This window comes from Falco biarmicus, chromosome 15 (assembly GCF_023638135.1).
Source record: "Falco biarmicus isolate bFalBia1 chromosome 15, bFalBia1.pri, whole genome shotgun sequence".
In the NCBI taxonomy this organism is placed as follows: Eukaryota; Metazoa; Chordata; class Aves; order Falconiformes; family Falconidae; genus Falco; species Falco biarmicus.
This window is the reverse complement of record NC_079302.1, coordinates 4780764-4801582: the sequence shown is the minus strand read 5'-3', so window position 1 is coordinate 4801582 and position 20819 is coordinate 4780764. Positions and strand designations below refer to the sequence as shown.

The window sequence follows — 20819 nt, the reverse complement described above, 5'->3', positions numbered from 1 at the left end:
GATCAGGTATATTTTTGTAACATTGATCTCTATGTCAAGAATGCTGTGATAGTCCCAGACAAAATAAGTTTCACACCTGTACAGAAAAATCTGTTGTGCATAAACTAAAATTTTATTTATTTAAATCAAAATGATTTTTATTAATAAAATCTACATTTAAAAATGTTAGTAACAAGTATCTGAATGAGATTCTTGATTTAGACCCGTCCTTTTATATTAAACAGAAGAATGGAAAAGACCTGCCTTCACTAGCACTTCTTATAGTCAACGCATAGTGTTTCTAGGTTCCCAGATATCTAGCCTGGATTCAGCAGGACACTCAAGGAAGCTGTGGGGAGATGTCAAACAAAGAGTAGAGGGCTCTAAGCGCCCACCCTCGGCTGTCAGCTTCTGCCAAACACTGCAGTGATTTTTCTGTACCTATGTGACTAACAGGAGCAAAGTGGAAGGCTGGCGTGATCTGATGCACGGTGGTGAGTGGATTTAATGGGGAAGGGACACACTTTCACAAGCGCATGAGAATAAAGATGACTCATGCACATAGCAGGGAAGTTAAGCTTTGCAGTTGGATCAACAGCTGCATAAAAGCGATTGAGAGATGTTTAGATCATAGCTAAGCCCACTGCTGACAAATGCTTTCTGGGCATTTTTAGATGCATGAACACTAAGCACAGATTGCTTAATCATTAGGTTCAGGAAAAAAAAGAAAGTTGAGTCTCTTCCAAGCCGATCTTTTACATTTAAAGAACAATGCTGAATAATCCCATCTGGTGGTTGGATCAGTAGTGTCCTAGTAAATAATGCTTCACTGATACACTTGCTAAAAGCGTCATGGTGTCAGTTTTCTTCTTGCCCCAGCTTAACATCTTCACTTCAAAATGAAGATGAAGAGTCTCCAAGACAAACCTCTCAAAAGACGCAATTTCAGAGCTCAAAATGCTATGCTGATCTTCACAAGACTATGGTTAAACTGAATTACATTTCAGATTCACAGTCTAGAAAGAACTAGCTATACTGATACTTACTTTAAATCAAATAAAAGCTGGCCACTGAAATATTTCTGGTGAAGAGTAGCTTTGTGCAATTCACCCTCCCCAGATACAGTCTGCAAAGGGGTCTGCTCGCTATTTTTATAAAATCCTTGAAAATGGTTTCAGTCCTCAAAGAAAAGTCTCTGCCTTGTAATGGAAGGAAAGGGAAGTCTAGCTGTTTATTTTATGTGTAACTGCAGAAATTCAGCTATGTCTCAATCCTGTATGCCATCCACTTCAAGTATCTAGTATGTTTAGTCAGTACTGAAGCGGAGAATTTCTCTGAGACTTACGGTGGGAGTTTGACAATGTTAAAACAAAAGCCAGCATCACCATGCTTACAGAGAGCATCATGTACTGACTTGCTGTCTATATAGCACTCCCTACTTTGTACCATTTAAAATCCTTATTAAAATATACAGAGAAGAAAATTATATAAAAGTATCAGTGTAATTGTTTTAATGCTTACATTTTTTTCTGTGTGTTACAAACTTGGCAGACTATCTGGTTTATTTAAGCAAATACAAGATAAAAGGACATTAGCTCAGGCTTTTCACAGCATACTCGGTACTGGAACAGATAGCATAAATGCCCCAATTACTAGCTCAGGTAGCACACAAAACGCACAGTTGGGTGCTAGGATGTCTGGCTGGAGCAATTGCTTCATGCTCTCCTTTCAAGGCTAAATTCAGATTGTTTAATATTTTTTTTTAAAAATGGGATCTACATTAAGGCACAAGTGCAGATTATTCAGAGTATTCAAATCTGGCTTCCTATGAAAAACAATCGGGTGGGGGAAAAAAAAGGCACCATACAAGAAAACATTAATGGAAAGAAGTTGAAGGAAGGTCACATGATCAGGAATCACAGTAATTTTACAGACCTACAACACATTTTTTTCTCTAAGCTGCACAGAAGACAAACCTATGCTAAGACAAAGGGGATTTGATACAGTCCTTTCCCTTAGGAAGAGAAAGGCTGACAATCATACACACTAATAACCAAACACAATTTGCTGAGTTAGAAATCCAAGTCCCTGGTAGAAATTAGGATAACTTTTGGCAAGTTAATGACATGTAGAATTAGCAAGGTTAAACTAATAATTACTGATAAATGTGAACAGATTCAAGTAGAAAAAGCCCTGAGTATAAGAGACCTGACAAAACTGGTCCTGATTGACAAACAGCCAACAAAACAGAGCAAAAACCCCAACTGACTACATTTCACATTGCGGGCATTTTTTTTCCCTATAATATAGTAATGATTAATTACGTGGAAATAAAGTGTACAGCAGTTGTCTTTAAACGTGTTACAGGCATAACCCTGATTATTTTTTTTTTTTTTTTTTACAAGGTATCTGCAGATACGATTCCCAATTAACTGTGGATGCTTCTTACTTAATCCTTTTTACAGCCCTATCTTTTACTCCAGTCTCAAGTGAGGCTACTAAAGAAGGCAAGTTCCCTAAGGAATTTCTGCCGGAGGTATTGCCCATTCTTAGGATAAATATGGCTAAATGATTCCAATGGTTCTGCTCTACTAAATTTAAAAAGCAATAGGCAAATTTCTGCAGAAACATCTTAAGTAAAATGCACTAAAGTGTAGTGTAGTATTATAAAACTGGATGCTGTATACGTAGTGTTCTGATCATCTTACAGCCCGTATAGAGTTACTTGCTAAAAATCTGACAGAAAACATGACATTTAATGCTTTAACTGGAGCAATGCAAATTAATAGCATCCTACATTTGGAATCACGTGGACTACTCTATGTTTACCAATGTAAGACATCATTACAATTTGCAGACTTCATAGACTAATTTCATTGCATGCAAATAAATATGCGCAGCTGAGGTATAAGAGCCTTAATCAGTGTTTCGAGCACTCTTTATATAAATATATATAAATTCTCCAAGCCTTACTGTCAGTAACTTCTGTTGTTTTTAATTTTGTATGCAGAGAGGATCTATCAGGAATGCTGGCAAATTCATATTCAGCTAGAACTTAGAGATGTCTAATGATAAAGTACCTAGTTAATTTTTTCTGTCCTCCCCAAACAAAACCCTTCAGGCAGGCTATTGCATTGGACCTAAATATTACGTAAGTATGAGGCTTAAGCTTCATCCCAGATAATTAGGTAAAGGTAAGGTACAAAAGTAAAGGAAACATATCCTGTCCAAGGAACATTAACACTGAGGAGCAAAAAATAAAAAGGTTTTTCATGTTACTTTGAATCCTTAATTATCGTCATCCTCATCCTCTTCAATGGGTTCTCGTAGACCTTCGCTGTGACGACTTTTTCCAGCCATTTCTAATAAGGCCTGAGTCTCAGGATCTACATCCAGAATACTCTTCTTACCTTTGGCCTTCAAAACAAAATTAAATATAGTTAATTTATAATGTCATTGTGAACGAATCAATATCAGGCTGCAAGAAAGAGACATACTTAAAACTCCACAGGTAATCTGGTTTGCGAGCTTGTCACACGGAAGCCTGCATACTTTCCAAGTAAGGCATTTAAGAGTCACTGGGATACATTAAAAGATTTTTATTGCTGCAGTTACACAAAATAGCCGTAAAGTTTTCCTAAGATGACAGTGAACTATCTCAAGTTTATTCAGGTGACAAGCCAGCCAGAACATCCTGGTTAACCTGACCTCAGTCTGAACTGCAGACGTGAACTTTTTTTAGAGAAGAGATTCAAGTACAACTCAACATTTTTTGTAAACCATTTGTTCTGTTTCTATTTAGAGCTACGTATCCAGTGAATAGGCAGAGCACATGAATTTAATATGAAAAGAAATAAAAATAAGAAAAAAAAAAAGAAAACCAACAGCAAACTGTGCAGACCAAACAGTTCAATAGGAGAAAAAATTACAGGCGCAGAGGAGACTGGAAAGAGGTCTCCTACTCATTCCCAGAAATAAACCAAATGCAGTAAGACTAGCATAAATGTATTCACATAAATTTACTGTAAAACAATAAATAGCAAATTTAAAGTCCCTGGTAAAGAAATCTTTTGGGTTCTTTTCCTGAACTATAGATTGGGCTTTACTTGTGAGCTTCCAGTGCTTTCTGGCTGTTTTACAAACACTGGGTTTTATTAAACCCCTCTAAGGAGTTTCCTCCTGGAGACCATTCCTCAATATCAGAAAGGCCTTCTGAAATTCAGAATACAGTACTGCTCTTCTGACTCTTATCACCTCATGGCTCCTGACGTTCGTTCTTGTTGGTACCCTCAATAATTCCACTGCTGTTTTGCCACTTGCTTGCTACAAAATACATAGCACCACAGGGCCAGTTACAAGAAAACATTCTTCATTGCAATGGAGAGTGTTTAATCCAAAACCTGCAACTGTTAAGTTTTGCATTTCATCTTCCATTCCCATCAGGACGCAATTTCACAGGTTCACCTACCCCTGCGCTTTCAGGGAGGTCTCCCACTGCCCAGACTTCCATGGCATCCAGCGCAAAATCCTCTTTTGCTGACAGCTGGGGACTGTTGTAGGTGGTACATCGAGGTTTTGCTTTACTGTGTCCCTTCCCATAGTCACTGTCTATCCAGAGTCCAAAGTATCCGTGTTGTCCACCCATACCCTGGGAACCAAAGCAGCACACTAAACACCTGCTGCACACACAAAACACGCTGGGCAAGTTATGAAACCTGGAGTGCAAATTGCTGTTTCCAGCATTTATGCCACACTCCTACGGGTAGGTGAAAAAGGGCATTCTGAGTGAACCTGGGCTTCTGTACCCAAACACAGTATTCCTGAAGACAAACAAGAATTTACCTGAGTAATGCTGCCCTCCCTGTATGCTTTACAGAATACCAGCACCTGCAAGCACTTCAGCTGCATACTGTGCTAGAAATTTAGCTCACTAGTTTTTGTTTATTGACTAACAGTTCCATTTTAAACAGGGTGAAAGTGCTCGGTTTTGCTGCCTCTTTCCCATGTAGAAGTATCTACAGAAACAAATAATGTAATTTGATGTTGTTTGCTTTCTTTAGAGCAAATTTACTCCAAAGTGCTGCAATTCCCAAAGTTATGGGCACATAATGCTACAAAACTGTGAAGCACTTTTCAAAACAAGTGGTGTGTTGTAACTCTGTTGAAACTCCTTTGCCTCTGGAGAACTCATTGGTGAACCTGAGTAAAAGGAGCTTCTGCTACTGTAATCACCCAACTGCAGCAGCCTACATGCAACTCTTGGATTCTAATTCTGTCTGATTTTCTCAGCCTTCCATAATTTAAAAAGCAGTTAGTGTGGCAGTGAGAGCAGCCAGCGGAAGGATCCTCAATTACACAGATCAGCTAGCTTGTGCTGCTTCAGTGATGTGGATACATGCAGTCAATTCTTCCAGACAACAGGGAGGACTGCTAGAAGGGCTTCTGTGATAACCAAACTTAGCAAAAAGATTTATTCCCAGAACCCCCATAAATCTAACCCACATAAAGCCCACCAACTTGGGTCAGACAGAAATAAATTCCATTTTAGTTGATTCAGTACTTCAATATACATATCAACTGTAAAGTATAGACTCTATCAGTACTGCACGTGGTTCTCCATCGTTATCCATAGTTCACACTTTACACTGATGCTTTCACAGAAAAAAAATTTTAAAAATCCTCCTACTAAAAGTGTGGCACAAATAGCAGCAAAGGGATGAAAACTTCCTCAGAGAATAAGTAAGTGAAATAAATCTGCTCACAGTAACAGAAGCAAAACCCACAAAACACTTCCAAACACCAGCCATGAATCCAATTTCCAAATTGTCATTTCTTAATACTTACAAGTCCATTCGGCATTGTTTGTTGGCCATGGTTCAAATACATGTAGTGGTCATTGTACCCTGTGTATGTGTATACAGCAAGAGAGGGGAAAACAGAAAACAGAAAGCATCTGTTGTCACCTGTAAACAGAAAAGAATCTGAGGTCAGACAACCAACCAAGCAGTAACTTGCCTACAAACAGGATAGGAAAAAAATACTGAAGAAGCACATGTGAATAAATCAGAGAGCAGCTGCAATCTCAGAAAGCCAATACCTGTCTCTCATCAAGATCTAGACCTATTGTTTATTCTCAGTTAACACTGTGCAGGGTCACAGAAATCAACGTGATTACAAGGCTGTGACCAAGGGCAGAGTCAGAGGCATGAGAAGTACATTACATTACTATGTAAGGGTACACCTACCACAGGCTTGCACAGGATCACCTAAAACTGGCCAACTGCTAGACCCATACAAACTGATGTGAGTGCAGACACCATTAGTTCTGACTAGACTGATCTATAGATGAGTTAGGATCAATGATTTAGAGTACAATTTTCATTATGCCCAGTCTGGTGTTCAGAGGGACCTGTGGTATGATGGTCTAGTATGCTGCATGTGTTAGTCTGCCAGGAAAAAAATACAAGGGAAGTGTTGTGTAATGAATGTAACACAACATTATATTAGCTGACTGAATGGTAATTATCAAATACTAGTTAAGTGTAGGAATTGAGTTTTTAATGTGGCAAAAGTAAGGATTCCTAGTAGGACACATTATCCAGAGTCCGTAGGTGGTTGGTTTTTTATGGAAAGCCACCACAAAAGCTCTTTCCAAAGAGTTACAAAAAAAACCCCTTTCCTCTCCCCAGAGGTTTCAAGGGAACAAAAATTTTAGCTTGTCCGAACAACCCTTTTGCTGCTGGATTTTAAAAAAAAGAAACTCAGACAGTGCACAACTGGCACCAGGAGGCTTAACCTGCCTGCTGCTTGGCTCGGCTGTTCTGAGATGGAAGATTGCCATCTGCCGGACATCTTCTTGAAACTCTAATTCACTGTATGTCCTTCATTTTCATTTCATTTTCAGTCTATGCAACTACAGGGGTTGATAGATTTCACTGGAAAGAAAACCTACTCCATGATCAATAAGCTCTGCAAATTTAAAAGTCTTATCAAATAACAAACTATAAACATTAATCAGTAATATGCCTGGCTGGGTACAAAGCAAAAACAACTTCACGTGCATTTTATATTTTTCAGAACTTTGTGTTATTGTTGCCACAGGAAAATACACTTGGAAGTATATGAAATACTGCATGTTGTGAAAGTAAAATGACCGTATCTATTAGGTAGACAGAATTCTTGTGCCTGTACAGAATAGGCAATGCTTACCAGGGCCATGAGATACTAGAAAAAGAAAAGTGAGTTTTACCTTGGAACTGTGGCTTCACCTCCCAGGAGTGAGACGCAAACCCACCAAAGATATAACCATCTAAGTCCTTTAAGATCACTATGCAAGGTCCTTTGTTCACTATATGCCCACATAACTGTGAAAAGCTTTCTCCATGAAGCTTAGAAGAAAATATAAGCTGCCACTTGTGCTGTAGCTCTGCAGGTAGATGGGAGTTGATGTATATGACGGCTGGAATGTCAAAGAGACTGACAAGTCCTCTTCCTTTGATGCCTCTGCAGCCTGGAACCAGGTTGACTATGTCTTTGGTTTGGTCTGGGACAGAATGCAGAACATGGAGGCCTTGCCTGATAACAACACTGAGGAAAATGGAGATCTGTGGAATTCGGTAAACCCAGTCCTCAATGACACTTTGATCAAAACTTGTCTCCATCAGCTGAAGACCCACAGGTTTTGTCCCATCTAAATAATAAGACACACAGGAACAGTAATAAGCCTCCGAGGCTGGAAAATAATCAGTTGATTTTTTAAGTGTAAACAAAATATTCCATTATTTTAATGGACATGAAACCACATATGAGAGGGGCTGGTGACAGTAAAGCGTCAGCTACATTAAGCAGATGCACACACAGAACTGAGAAACATTTGCCCATGATATCCACTGGTTGGGCTGTAATGATTAAGAAACACAGACTCCTAGTTACAACTTATGAGATGTTCTTTGCAAGACAGCAAAATCTGTTGTTAACACAGTGCAAAGATAAACCTATGCCTTGTAAAAGCACATACAGTCATAAATCTAAATGCCCATCACCTGCAAGTCAGGCATTTGTAAAATAGACACGTTCCATGACAAATAGTTTTGCATGTCCACTTAAACTGGGACTTCAAATCAAAGCTCTCCTGAATTTAGGGGAGAAAGATGGTAAGGTAAAATTAATAAAATTCCCAAGTCATTTGCAAAACACTAGGTTTGAAATACTGGTTTCACCATTTAAATTCAAAGATGTGACCTGATGAGAAAAATTCGTGTGAGACCAGTGATCACATGAGCTCTGTGCCATTGTGGGATATACTACATCCGTCCTGCTTACCTGCAAGCTTCAATTCTGATATCAGCTGAGAAGCCAGAGCCTTTACGCCACTTGCAGATTCCCTAGTATTCTCCAAACTCCAACCTTTCAGTTCTTTCCTGTAGCTCAGTACATGGACTACAGATGCGATCAGATCCTCTGTGAACTTAAAAGGTTAAAACATCACCATTTTGGCATTTCTTAAATAAAATTGCCAAGAGTTTCAAAAGACTTTCTGAAAATAAAGTCACACAGTACTGATGCTGTAATACCAATGGCACAAACACCTCTTCTCATGATGAGTCAGAAATAACAGAAATGCTATTTCAGTGTCATAGGTCTTAAAAAGTATCCTTTTTCAAGATTTTCAACATTTTGTATATGTTACTTCACAAAGCATCACAACAAAATATGGCATGAAAGAGGGAGGGGAAGTCCAAATTTTCCAGTGGTAGGAGCTGCTAGTGAATTACTGTTTTGTGAGACCCCAGTCTTCCACCTTGCAAGCTATGTATTTGATTCACGCATCTATCCTGCAACTAAAGCTCTAGAAAGCATTTCTAGAAGCACCAGCCACACCACAACCCTTGCTGGCTCTTAGATATAGCCGGTCTCTGCACCCTTCAGAGTGAGCCTGTGAACCATCAAGACAAAACAGTCAGCCCGCTCCACAAAATCCAGATCCTGGTTCCCAAAGTAGGCAAGCCAGCACGGAAAAGCCCACAGCTGAAACGGTCACCCCATATAAACCGCTTTGCCCACACTGTTTGTCCCAGATCAGCAAACTGGTGGTAGAGAGATTAAAAAAATATAAAAGTCAAGAATCCCTGTTCTGAATCTTGTGCTGTAAAGATTACCTTCGAATTACCTTTGTCTCTGTTCTGTTACTCTGCCCCCAACACACATTTCACTGCCTGTTTACCTCTTGGATTTGTTTGCCCTTCACAGGCCCTTCTGTCTTGGAAATCATTCTCATTATTATGGTAATCTTCTCATCTGCATTCCCTTTTAAGAGGTTTGACATAAAAATTACAAACTGCTGCTTAGCAATCGGTTCACTCAGCCCAGACGATTTCCCAGTCAGGTCAATACTTTTCATTCCGTTGTATAACCGAACAGTCATTTGCTCTGGTAATGGCTCCCGCATATACGCCTACAATGAGAAAAGCAGGAAAAAACACATTTTACAAATGCAGAATAACTAATATATTCCAGCTAATCTGTGCTGGCACATACTACTATGAATGAAGGATTTCAATACCAAGTGTCTACTATCAGCAACAAACTTTTGTTGAAAGGCTGGTTTTCCAAGAGGAAAAAAAAAAATCTCTATTTGTATAGTATTTCCTTTCTAATACTCTTTAGTGATCTAAGTTGATACTGTTTTTCTACAAATGCCATGGACTTTAAAGAATACAAAACTAAAGTGTTAATAGGGTATTAGCAAAGGATTTCTGTAAGATAACTCTGTTGTAATGGTTTACAACTCTGCCAGTCCAACATTTAAAATTATGGTTTAACTCTGCTTTTGATAGCGGAGCTCACAGATACTTAAAAAAGAACCAGATTGTAAAGTTTTTTCCATATCTCAGTTTTGGACTCAAGACAATACAGGCAAGGTGTTTAACCCTACATGCACACATAGAACAATTTGAGAATTTTCTTCCTGCAGAGCAATGTCTAATTCAGGCACAGAACAAAACTGAGACCACCTGACTTTTATAAGACATCCCTGATGTTAAGACAGTTGAAATCAAAACTTATTCATCTAAATTGCATGACTGGCTTCTGAAATTGAAATCTAACTGCTATACATCACCATACATCACAACACTGCGGGAAAGATCTGACTCTGGATTCAAGAAACTTTCACAGTGTTCAAGATAATTACACGGTTTATAAATAAATCATCTAAAATACATCCATACACCAGGACATGATTACACAGTGTCTTCAGTGCGCGTAGCTCTGTGCATGACATGCTGAAGAGATGACTTGACTGTTATGCACAGGGGTGTAGCCCAACGGGGACTATGCTGCAATCAATGGAGCTCCACCTGCGTAAAGCACTCCAGCTCTATTCCGTGGAGCTGCTATTACCAATCCATCGTTGGCTCAATACCAGTCCTACTGAAGCCACCAGGGCTGTTCCCATTTGATGTTAATGGCTGTTGCTGTGCATATAGGGTGAGATCCAATGCGTCCCTGCCAGTGGTAACACTCCCATTGATTTCAGTAGAAGCAGAATTAGCAGCCACCATCTTGCACATTAGAGTGCTTTCTATTGAGGGAGAGAGGTCACAGCGATTACAGCTGTCTTTCAGAAGCCTTCTAAAAGTGCTACACAAACCTGACGTGGGACAAGCAGCAGGGAGCGTCATTAAAACCACTATACTCAAGGGCTTTTTACTTCACGCTGCAGTATTACTTTCCCACTCCCTACCCTTTCCCACCCACCGCTTAGTTGCGCTGTTTTGCTACACTTAAGCTACTCCAATGAATAGACAGGGGGTGCAAAAAAGGAGGACTCTAAAAAGGGAATCCAAACATCGAACAAACTCACATCTCTGACAGTTTAGAACCCTTGTCTTAAATGGCTTCAAGAAAGTATCTAGAGATACCTGCTCTACCTGCTTTCCAAGCTGTGCAGCGCAGCCTGCTCTGCTCCAGAAGCCATGTGGCTTCCTTTTTGTAAAGCAGAGCCCAAGCAGAGAACATGAGGCAATGCTTGGGTCAACCTTACCAGCCTGTTCTTAGATAAAATCTGCCACATAACACTCTAGCTCAGGCACAAGCATAGACACCTACAAGGCAGGCACGCCAGTTGCAATAGTCCCTGCAATAAGGAATTAGGCACCTACAGGCAGTCTTTCAAAAGATTTTAATTTTAAGTTGGCAAACGAAATGACCCGAAAAGACAAACGTCCATCAAACATCACACAGATCTAGGGGCAAAGCCAAAAGGAGAACTTCTTCCAGGTGCCAGTCAAGTAACAGATGCCAAGGATCAGGTTCTTGGACATATTAGGGTTGAAAAGGTGGGCAGCAGCACCACTGTTTCCAAACTGGTGATAGCTCATAAGCAGCCAGGCTGGAGGAAGGCTAAAGCTGGTCTGTATGCAGCTATATTACTAAATATCTTAAAATAACCTGCTTCTTTTGCTGAGCTTTAATTTAATTCCATTAACCTGTGTAACATATATAAAAATGCACTTTTAATACTACATTCATTTGGCCACTTGGTTCCTGCCTAACTGAAGTTATCAAATATTGAAACTAATCATTTTCCTCTTCTTCCTTGATTAGAAAATAAATGCAAAGTTAATCAGGAAGCGTAATGTATGTTAATTAGCTAGAACAGGGAGCCACAGCTTAATCAGTCAAAATTGAATTCGCTCCTTTTAATGCAACTGGAAAGATTAGAGACAGCGATGCAACTGAGGGAGAAAGATATAACCAAATACAAACTGACTTTGTCACAGCTTTGCAAGAAAATCTGTAAGTAATCACAAACTATAATCTCCAGGGGGAAGAATATTCTTCCCATTTTTCAGTTTTCTGTAAGAATCTTTTTGTAGGTCCCAACTTTACTTCAGAATCAGGAAGGCTGCAAATTGACCCAACAGTGCAATTTAAGAGATAAATACAAACCTGAAAGTCACTACTCCTATTAAACTGTAAGAAAAATTTACATATCTACCCTGCCCCAAAACATATACATATTAAATTGAGACGAGCAATCCTTAAAAAGTAACTATTGCCACGTCTTTAGTTTCTTTCTGAAATTATGTTCAATGGACTGCATCCCAGATATATCAGGAATAATAAATTGTCTTGCCTGTAGTGCTGCCAGAGTCACAGTTTTCTTTGTAGCTTTGCCATTTTTCGCTCCAGCTGAGCCACTCCATCCTGATAAAGTATCAAATACTCCATCAATGTCAGACTGCTCCTCAGGAAGAAATCTGGAAAGATGATTCTGATAGGTATTGCTTTCTGCATTTCCCATCTTTTCAACCTGAAGCAAAGGAAAAGGAGTAAAAAAACCCAGTAAACACAGAAAGATATCACAATGTCCATGAAAGACGTATCAGACTAACATACCAGTGCAAGTTTACAAGAAGAGCAAATTACTAGCCTTCTATATTAAAAGTACTGTTTAGTCTCTATTCACTGAGAAGCAATGAACTTAAACAACATTCTGAACAGTAACTGTACTTTAAAAAATGACTAACAGCTCTTTGCTAAAACCACCGTCTACCAATTCAAACCTCATTCAAGTCTATCAAATGGAAAAACCAATATGATCCAATGATTAAATTAGCTTGTACAAAGTGACCACAAGTCTGTCAGCCAGAATACATCAGTAACATGAAGGGAATAGCCTGATTATGGATTATTTATGACAGATTATGCTACATCTTCCCAATGCATTAATGGACTGAAGCTAAGTCTGCCAATAAGATGTGACACTAAAACACCATCACTGTAAAGTCTCTGAAGGTGACATGAGAATGTTTTTTCTAAGGACGCAATACAAAAATTATTTTAAAAGCTGCCAAGAAACACAGCAACAAAAACATTTAGGAAGATGACTCCAGACCCGTCACAAACACAGCTTCCTACAAAGTCAAGAAATGGTTGAGAGCTGGTAGCTACAGAATTAAGGTTGGCGGGGGGTGGGGTGGTTTGCGGTTGGTTTGTTTGTTTTATACACTTAATGACACAACTATGACTTCTCTCGCTGGCCCAGGATTCACCTGCATTACAAAGACTAATTTTTTCATGTTGTCTGGGCCACATGCTCTGCCCTTCTCCCTGGAGCAGCACAGCATGGACCTAAATTTACTTCTCAGCTTGCAAAGTGCCATGATTTTGCCAGCCAGGAGATAGAAGTTTAACCTAGTCATTGAGAAGTTTCTTTGTGTTTTCTCTCCCTTCCCCATTGTTGTGGAAATTCACCAGACCCTGACCTTTATACCTTGAAAATTACATATATATGTGTGTATTTATACATTACACACAGGCCCACACATCTTTTTCCTTCCCCAAAGAGCTAGAAGGTCAACCTGTTCATTGAGAAGTTTCTGTGTTTTCTCTCCACTCCCTGTCCCCACGGGAATTGACCAGAGCCCACCTGTGTACCTTGAAAATGACACATACCTGCGTGGGCACATGTACTACAGACACACACATCTCCTTCCTTCCCGAGAGCTGTTTCCAGCACAGGCCAGGGCCAGCAACACCTTCACCACCGACCCCTCTGGGCCCTGCAAAACCGCCTGAGCGCCGGGCACGGCAGCTCTGACAAGGGGCCGCCGGGTGCAGCCGGCCTGCCCCAGCTACAGCTCCAGATGTTCTCCTCATGGTTTTGAGCCAGGGTTTGGGGCCGGCCCCCCACAGCGAGCAGAGACCCCCTCAAGGAGGAGAGCCCTTCCTGAAAAAAGAGCCTCCTCCCTGGGGGGGGGGCAATCCTTCCTGAGGGGGGCCCTGGCCCTGGGGGGGCTCCTCCAGTGCCACAGGAGGGCCTGAAATGCCAAATTCCACCATGCCTGCAATGAGTCGCCACTGTAAACAGCCTTCCCGTCTACCTGGGGTAGACACACTCTTGGGGTGACAACATAAAAAATACGAGAAGCGGAATAAAACATCCTTTCGTGGTTCCCTTTCCACAAATTCCACATCCTTTCTGGCACCTCACTTGTAGCTCAGGATTCCCAGTTCCACAGAAACCTCTTTATGCGACAAGCCCGTCTGCAGCCCCTCAGCAGGACTCTTGTTTAGCTTGCTCCAACCTTGGGGGCTGGCTTGTGCTGCACTGCCCGCCTGAGCCATGCAGGCCCGCCAGCCGTGGCTGCCCGTGAGGTGGCTACCACCGGGGGGTGAGCACCGCGGGGCGACTGGCCACCTCTGTAAGCTGGAGGCCAAACCATGAAGACACGAGCAATTTCAGCAGCGAACCGCTGGAGCAAGGGGGTCCCCGGGCCCTCAGGCCGGGAGGCTCCCGCCGGCACGAGACAGAACAGACGCCTCCGGGAGAGCCCGCCCTGGGCCGGGCCCCGCCGCTGACACACCGCCCGCCCGCACCGGCGGGACCGCGCCAGGGCCCGGCCCAGCGCTCGCCCTTGCCGTTCCGGCAGTTCATCTCCCGGTGTGCTCGGCCCAGCCCTCCCCACCCGGCTGGCAGCACTCCCGGCGGGTCCCCCCTCCCTCCATCCCGGCGACGGAGCGCGGCGTGAGGCAAGCGACCGCGCTCCGGGACGGGGCGGCAAGGGCGGGCCTGCCCCTCTGCTTACCGGCAGGGCCCCCCGGCCCCAATCCGCCCCCCGGAACGGCCCCTGCGCTGTTGCACGGTCCCCGGCAGTCAGGGCCGGCGCCTGCAGGCCGCCCGGCGGGGGCGGAGCGCGGCGGGGGCGGGCGCTGAGCCGCGGCGGGGGATGGCGGCGGCGGGGACGGACCGGCGGCCTTGGCCCCGCGGTGCTGAGGCGGGAGCGGGCCGGGAGGAGCCCGCTGTGCCAAGCCGTGAGGCCTGCGAGCGCCGGAGCCGAGCGCTGCCGCGGGGGCTCTCCTCCCTGTGGGGGGCAATGCTTGCTGAGGGGGGACTCGGAAATCCTTCCTGAGGGGGGGGCTCGTCCCTGAGGGGGGGGCTCTCCTCCCTGGACAAGGACAGACGGGGGGCTTCCTCCCTGAGATGGGGCCCCTCCTCGCTGTGCGGGTTGCCCACCTCCCTGAGATGGTCCCTCCTCCTTGGGGGGGTCAATCCTCCCGGGGGGGAGGGGGACTCTCCTCCTTGAGGGGGTCTCTGCTCGCTGTGGGGGGCCGGCCCCAAACCCTGGCTCAAAACCATGAGGAGAACATCTGGAGCTGTAGCTGGGGCAGGCCGGCTGCACCCGGCGGCCCCTTGTCAGAGCTGCCGTGCCCGGCGCTCAGGCGGTTTTGCAGGGCCCAGGGGGGTCGGTGGTGAAGGTGTTGCTGGCCCTGGCCTGTGCTGGAAACAGCTCTCGGGAAGGAAGGAGATGTGTGTGTCTGTAGTACATGTGCCCACGCAGGTATGTGTCATTTTCAAGGTACACAGGTGGGCTCTGGTCAATTCCCGTGGGGACAGGGAGTGGAGAGAAAACACAGAAACTTCTCAATGAACAGGTTGACCTTCTAGCTCTTTGGGGAAGGAAAAAGATGTGTGGGCCTGTGTGTAATGTATAAATACACACATATATATGTAATTTTCAAGGTATAAAGGTCAGGGTCTGGTGAATTTCCACAACAATGGGGAAGGGAGAGAAAACACAAAGAAGCTTCTCAATGACTAGGTTAAACTTCTATCTCCTGGCTGGCAAAATCATGGCACTTTGCAAGCTGAGAAGTAAAAATGCTGTATGCAGGCTGAGGGGCAAAAGCAAGGTTACAGGGGCAGTGCTTAGGGACTGGTGATGCCATCATTCAGAGATGCAAATACTTTTGAGAAAAATTGTAGCCCCTGTGGTTGCAAAACTGGTCCCAGAACCCACTTTTTTCAGATCAACAGCTTTCCATCTCAGTTACATTGCCTCAGCAGCACTCCCCTTGTACTTCCAGCCATAGGGTTTGGCTCCTGTAATATATCAAGGCCTTTGCGTTCGTAGCAGTGATGCCTCGTTTGTCCGTGGTTCGTCTGACTCTGGGTTTGTTTGCAGGCAGAGTTCAGCGTGAAGCCTCCCTCCAGCCACGGCGAACATGTGCAGATTCCCACAAAGCTGGCACTGTTGGTGTTCCTGCAACCAGATACCGTGGAACAGGTTAGCAGTTCTGACATTTAACTTTCAGTTATAGTCTGAGCAGTGTGTTTTCAACAGAAAGCATCTATGTTCCTTTATATGTTTAGAAGAAAGAAAATGACCTGTATTCATCGTAGCAGAGCTCACATTGTTTTGTTCTTTTTGCACCAAGTAAAAATCCTGATAAAGTTAAGTTGCAGAGATACTCATGGTTTTGATGTGCGTGTTTTTTTATCTCTATGGCATGTAGTACTCCATCAAACCCTGTAGAATATTCTTGTTGCCAGCTCAGAGTTAGAAATACATTGACCAGAATTCTAAGATGGTCACGTTTAAATGAATGGATACGGATTTAGATCTGTTATAGTCGTCACTAGAGTCACAGAAGGTAACCAGCTTGTATCAGCAGGATCAGGACCTAGTAAGTAAAACCTGAGGAAATGAATGAGGTGTTCATGTAGCATGAGTACAAACTCAGAAAAGCTCACCTGGAAGCTGCTTGAGAGTGATTTGTCCACACGGTGGCACTTTATGTTCAGAAAGTGAGCTGTCTAGCCCACACTGACTGCTTCAACACTTGGAAAGTGTGTTTAGATTCCCAATTTTATATGCTGCACGTGTGTAGGAGTAAAAGCTCTTATAAGGAATTAGCTTCATCCCTTTCCCATTAACTGCAAGCATAATCATGAGGACAAACTTCCATTCTTGGTGAAGCTCCCTCCCTGGGCTACATAAGCAGGTCCTGGAAAAAGTCTGCTGTGATGGTTTGGTTTCGATCAGCATTAATGAATTTCTAGTTGATACCTAAGGGGGGAAAATGAAATTTAAAGAATAAGAAAAACAAAGCTTTTGAATTCAGGTTAGCTTTTTCTTCTTTTCTTTTTATTTTCTTTCATTTATTTTTAAAAGCTAGTATTACTGTGGACGTATTGTTTCAAGTCAACTGGATGATTTTTTAAATTTATTTTTTTAAGGGTTGTGTTTCATATTGTAGCTCTGTCTGTAGGATATCATTTCAGTCTGGAAATACAGGACTGGAGATTCTAGTCTAACTGACCTTCTGCTAGACTGACTGTGAGCCAGCCAGCTAAGACTGACCGGCAGACTGACTGACCAGTAACATCTTCACAAACATATGGTGACTTCATGACCTCTGTTCTCCAACCGTTGAGCTCAGAATCAGTCAAAAGCTACTGAAGGATGCCTGGCCTTCCTTAGCTCCAATCGGCCACTTTTGCAAGGATGTGTGCTATTTCACCCTCTTTTGTTCAAGTCTTGACCATTTGTAACAGGGGTGACTCTACAAACTGTGAATTTATTTGCCCTGCCTCTCAATCTAAACAGAGCTTCTGGCTCCTACCGGATGGCATTTTGTGGCTTGCCTGTAACTCTAGGCTGTAATCTACAGGGTGGAAATACTTTAGAAGTCGTAAAATACTAGCACTATGTTGCATAGATTACACTCCTTATGTGGGGATATTTCCAGGTCAGAGGCTAGCACCCTTTCATAGCCTTTTTGCACCAAGTGCATGAAGTCAAGCTAGAAACCTGGTCCATAAAGGTAATAGTTTGCAACACTTTAAATAACCAGTCACTTCCTCATGTATATGTTCATATATCATCCTCATGTAGATGCTCTAGTTAGGTGTTCTGCCAGTAAGAAGGAGAGAATACACTAAGAAGCCTTTTAAGGACATTCAAGGATATACCATTACATAAAAAACAGGAAGAAGACATGAGAGGGTTCTGGAAACAATTGTGGCTGATTTTGTGAACTAATGGTAGACGTGTATTTGTTTGCAGACTGAAAAAACAAACCCCAAAAGCCCCAAACTATTTTATTTTAAACACTATACTTTCGACTTGTGTCAAATGGAATAGGTTTGGGTTTACTAGTTTGCCAAGAGTATAGAAAATTGAAATGGCCGTAGTTCTAGGTAATTCTAATAATAGTTTCTTTCAATTAAGGGAAATTATTGCAAAGTAACAACCTAGAATGTAAGTGATGAGCTGTGCAGCTGTGTTTTTATATCAAGCACATCTGTTTTACCTAGATTATAATTTAGTTTCTTTATTTTTTTTCCTATCTTGAGTTAGAACACAGAGAAATTTTGCTGCTTATCAGTCTCGCACACATACGTTAAAGTTGTTACCCTCTGGGGGTAGCCATGCAGAGAATTGTTCTGATTCGCCTTTGATATGATACATACCTTCCACTGTGTTCTTATTAAAGGTCAGCTGAGAATGGGACCCTGCTGTGCCAAAGACTTTTCAGAGAGATACAGGTGATTTCTGTTCCAAAGATCTTACCATTAGCTGCATTTACACATGCATTGAGCAGAAAACCAACCCTCTCAGGCCACAAGCATCAGAGAATTCTGTGAACTTCAAAGAATGGTGATATCACATCAGTGGCAATTTTCAGCAGGGTATTTTTTGGGGCTATATTCCCCTTTTGGAGTATATACCCATTTTGGGAAGGGGAGATAATTTTAACTTCCCAATTATTACTCAGCATTTTTGTTACACTGTGTTGCAGAACTCTGGCCTTCGCAAAAGACGTCAGATTTGTCCTCTTGAAAACAGTGGAGTTACATTATAAAAGACCCTTGTTCATGTTTTAGGGTCTAGTGAAAACAAAAGTCATTGTACATCCTTTTAATGCCATTAGGCTTTGTGTTTCCTGTTTTGATGTAGACTTTAATTTTTACAAACCATCTACAGTCACAGTGAGTGAAATCCTGCAAAGATGTTTATATTTGATGAAACTAGTTGTAGGTTAAGCCCACTGATCGTCTTGTAGTGTGATCTCAGCACAAAATTTCTTTGACTTTAAAAGGTATAGTCCAAAGCTACACACTGATGCCCTTTTATATACGTATTATTCAGCTCTCTGTTTAATTGGCTACTGTGACAGCTATAACTTTGCTGTTACTTACCTGATTTGCCCTGTGGTTCTATAGGATGGCCATATAAGGCTAAAAAAAAAGAGTCTGATTGTAATCAGAATTGCGTCCTTAGGTAGTCACGAAGGAAGTTCTGAGTTTTGCAAGTGTTTGTACTTCCCTTTACAAAAACCTCTGCCTGCTAGTAACCAACTCCGTTCTATAAAAGGAGGAAGGGCACAGTGAAGAGGTGAATCTGATTATGGGTAAAGATGGTAATATACAGTATCTTAGAAAATGTGCTTAGAGGTGGGATAAAAGCCTCCTGTCACAGCCTGTTAACTGAGGGGAAACACCGTTGCTAAGATGCATCCACTCTATCTACAGCAAAACAGCAATGCCTAACCTGACCAAATTAAATTGTAGTATGTCTTGCATGTATATAGATCATAAAGATTACTCTGGGCTGTGGACTTTACAGATTCTGCTGACTGCAAGAAATGCATGAGCCATAGTGAGGGGAGAATATGAGTATGAAGTTCTCCTAAGCTACCCTGGCCTTGTCTTCCCTGAAATACTGTAGCATGTGTTTTGAGTGGGGGTTGCATCCAGAGATCCTTTCCATCCTGTATTATTCTATGATTCAGAGCTCTTTCATTGAAGAGCTAGGTGGGATTATTACATGGCGAAGGTTTGTGATCTGTGTTTAGTAAAAACTGTAGAGCAGAGCAAGTCTGTAACTGAACAAAGAAGTCAAATGGGAGAATTCTGTCTCTCACAGAGTATCAACAGTTCTTGGTTTCATTTCTTTTTTGTTTGGTTTTGGTTTTGTTTGTTTTTTTAAAAGGCTGCTTTACATGAAGGAATTTCAGAATTTGTTCAGGGTATTTCAGAATTTGTTCGGGGTATTTGTTCTAATAAGAAAGTTGTCCATAGAGTCTGACAATTCATAACTTTAGCTGTTTACATATATAGCGCTTCAGGGTGAGAAGCAGAGGGTCCTTTTGCTCTGGATGGAAACAGAAGGTGTCCTTTCCTCAGAGCACAGTCTGCATTTTGTCTATTTCACTTGCAAAGTGGCCCATGCTATGCATAGTAGCGTTGTGGCTCGGATTTTTTGAACTGGTTATGAATGCAGATAGTCTCACAGTGTGTTATCACACTTTTGTTCTTCTGGTCAGACTGTTTGGTCTACTGATCCAAACCCCTTGAAGTGTTAATACCAGCAAAGACAAGAAGGTGGAAATACAGATACAATTTTAGAGCCTCGTGTCTGACAAACAAAAAAGGGTTTGAGTAGGAGGTGGGAAAATCTCAGTAATATTCCTGAACTCATTTTCACCCTTGTTCACCTCTATTACATTCTTTCTCTCCTTCCAAACAGTGGGAGAAAACCCCTTACAAACATCTTAGATTTGTAGTTACTAGTGAAGGAAGTCTTTTCCAGCAGTACAGCTGTGTTTCTTGGCAGTGTACAGTATTTACACCCACCATGTAACAAGAAACCACTGTTTTGTCATCTGCTGTATGGAGAACATACATCTTAGGTTTTGAAAAGAAGTGATGGAAACTTGATCAGGGCTTGTGTGATTTTTAAGAGCTATTAAGTAAACTAATAACTTTCTTGCAATTTTAGGGTGTTCATGCACTGCTTTAATTGTTACCTGCAGCTTCTTTTCCTCTGTCACTAGCTTCTTCCCTACCACCTGGGCTGGATTTTATCTATTAATTTTCTTTCTGTGCAGCACAGTATATTTTTCACTGTAGCTTATCTTTTCAAGTGCTTCTTGTGTTTCTGCCCAGGTTAAGTGCAGTGTGTCTATCAGAGTCTGAAGTCCTTGGCTTACCTTTCACTGAGTAAACAAGTGCCCGTGATGGGATAGTTATGGCCCAAAGCAATACT

At 42.2% G+C, this 20819-nt stretch overlaps 2 protein-coding genes across 5 annotated transcripts in view; one reads left to right on the top strand and one right to left on the bottom strand.

The window, feature by feature from the left end:
• Positions 1-91: 91 nt before the first annotated feature.
• On the bottom strand, positions 92-14704 carry MEAK7 (MTOR associated protein, eak-7 homolog). 2 transcript variants are annotated; one of them, XM_056360891.1, is made up of 8 exons: positions 14574-14704; positions 12119-12295; positions 9203-9433; positions 8302-8446; positions 7229-7669; positions 5824-5942; positions 4448-4627; positions 92-3396 (listed from the first exon to the last, which is right to left on the bottom strand). In XM_056360891.1, the coding sequence occupies exons 2-8, from the start codon at positions 12284-12286 to the stop codon at positions 3268-3270; spliced, it is 1413 nt and encodes a 470-aa protein (XP_056216866.1). In that variant the 5' UTR covers positions 12287-12295; positions 14574-14704; the 3' UTR covers positions 92-3267. The 2 variants fall into 2 exon arrangements, with proteins under 2 accessions (XP_056216866.1, XP_056216867.1); XM_056360892.1 differs by lacking the exon at positions 14574-14704 and adding an exon at positions 12382-12492.
• A 614-nt stretch (positions 14705-15318) lies between these two features.
• KLHL36 (kelch like family member 36) overlaps positions 15319-20819 on the top strand; it is a 97777-nt gene continuing 92276 nt past the window's right edge. For all 3 annotated transcript variants that reach the window (XM_056361181.1, XM_056361177.1, XM_056361172.1), the window contains exon 1: positions 15319-16052. The gene's annotated coding sequence lies outside the window, so the exon portion shown is untranslated. The remainder of the gene's footprint in view (positions 16053-20819) is intronic.

Coding starts and splice junctions, on each gene's coding strand:
- MEAK7 (XM_056360891.1), bottom strand. CDS start 12,286: ATGGGAAATGCAGAAAGCAATACCTATCAGAATCATCTTTCCAGATTT. Junction 9,434..12,118: donor TGACTCTGGCAGCACTACAG/GCAAGACAATTT, acceptor TTCTCATTGTAG/GCGTATATGCGGGAGCCATT. Junction 5,943..7,228: donor GGTGAAGCCACAGTTCCAAG/GTAAAACTCACT, acceptor TTCTGTTTACAG/GTGACAACAGATGCTTTCTG.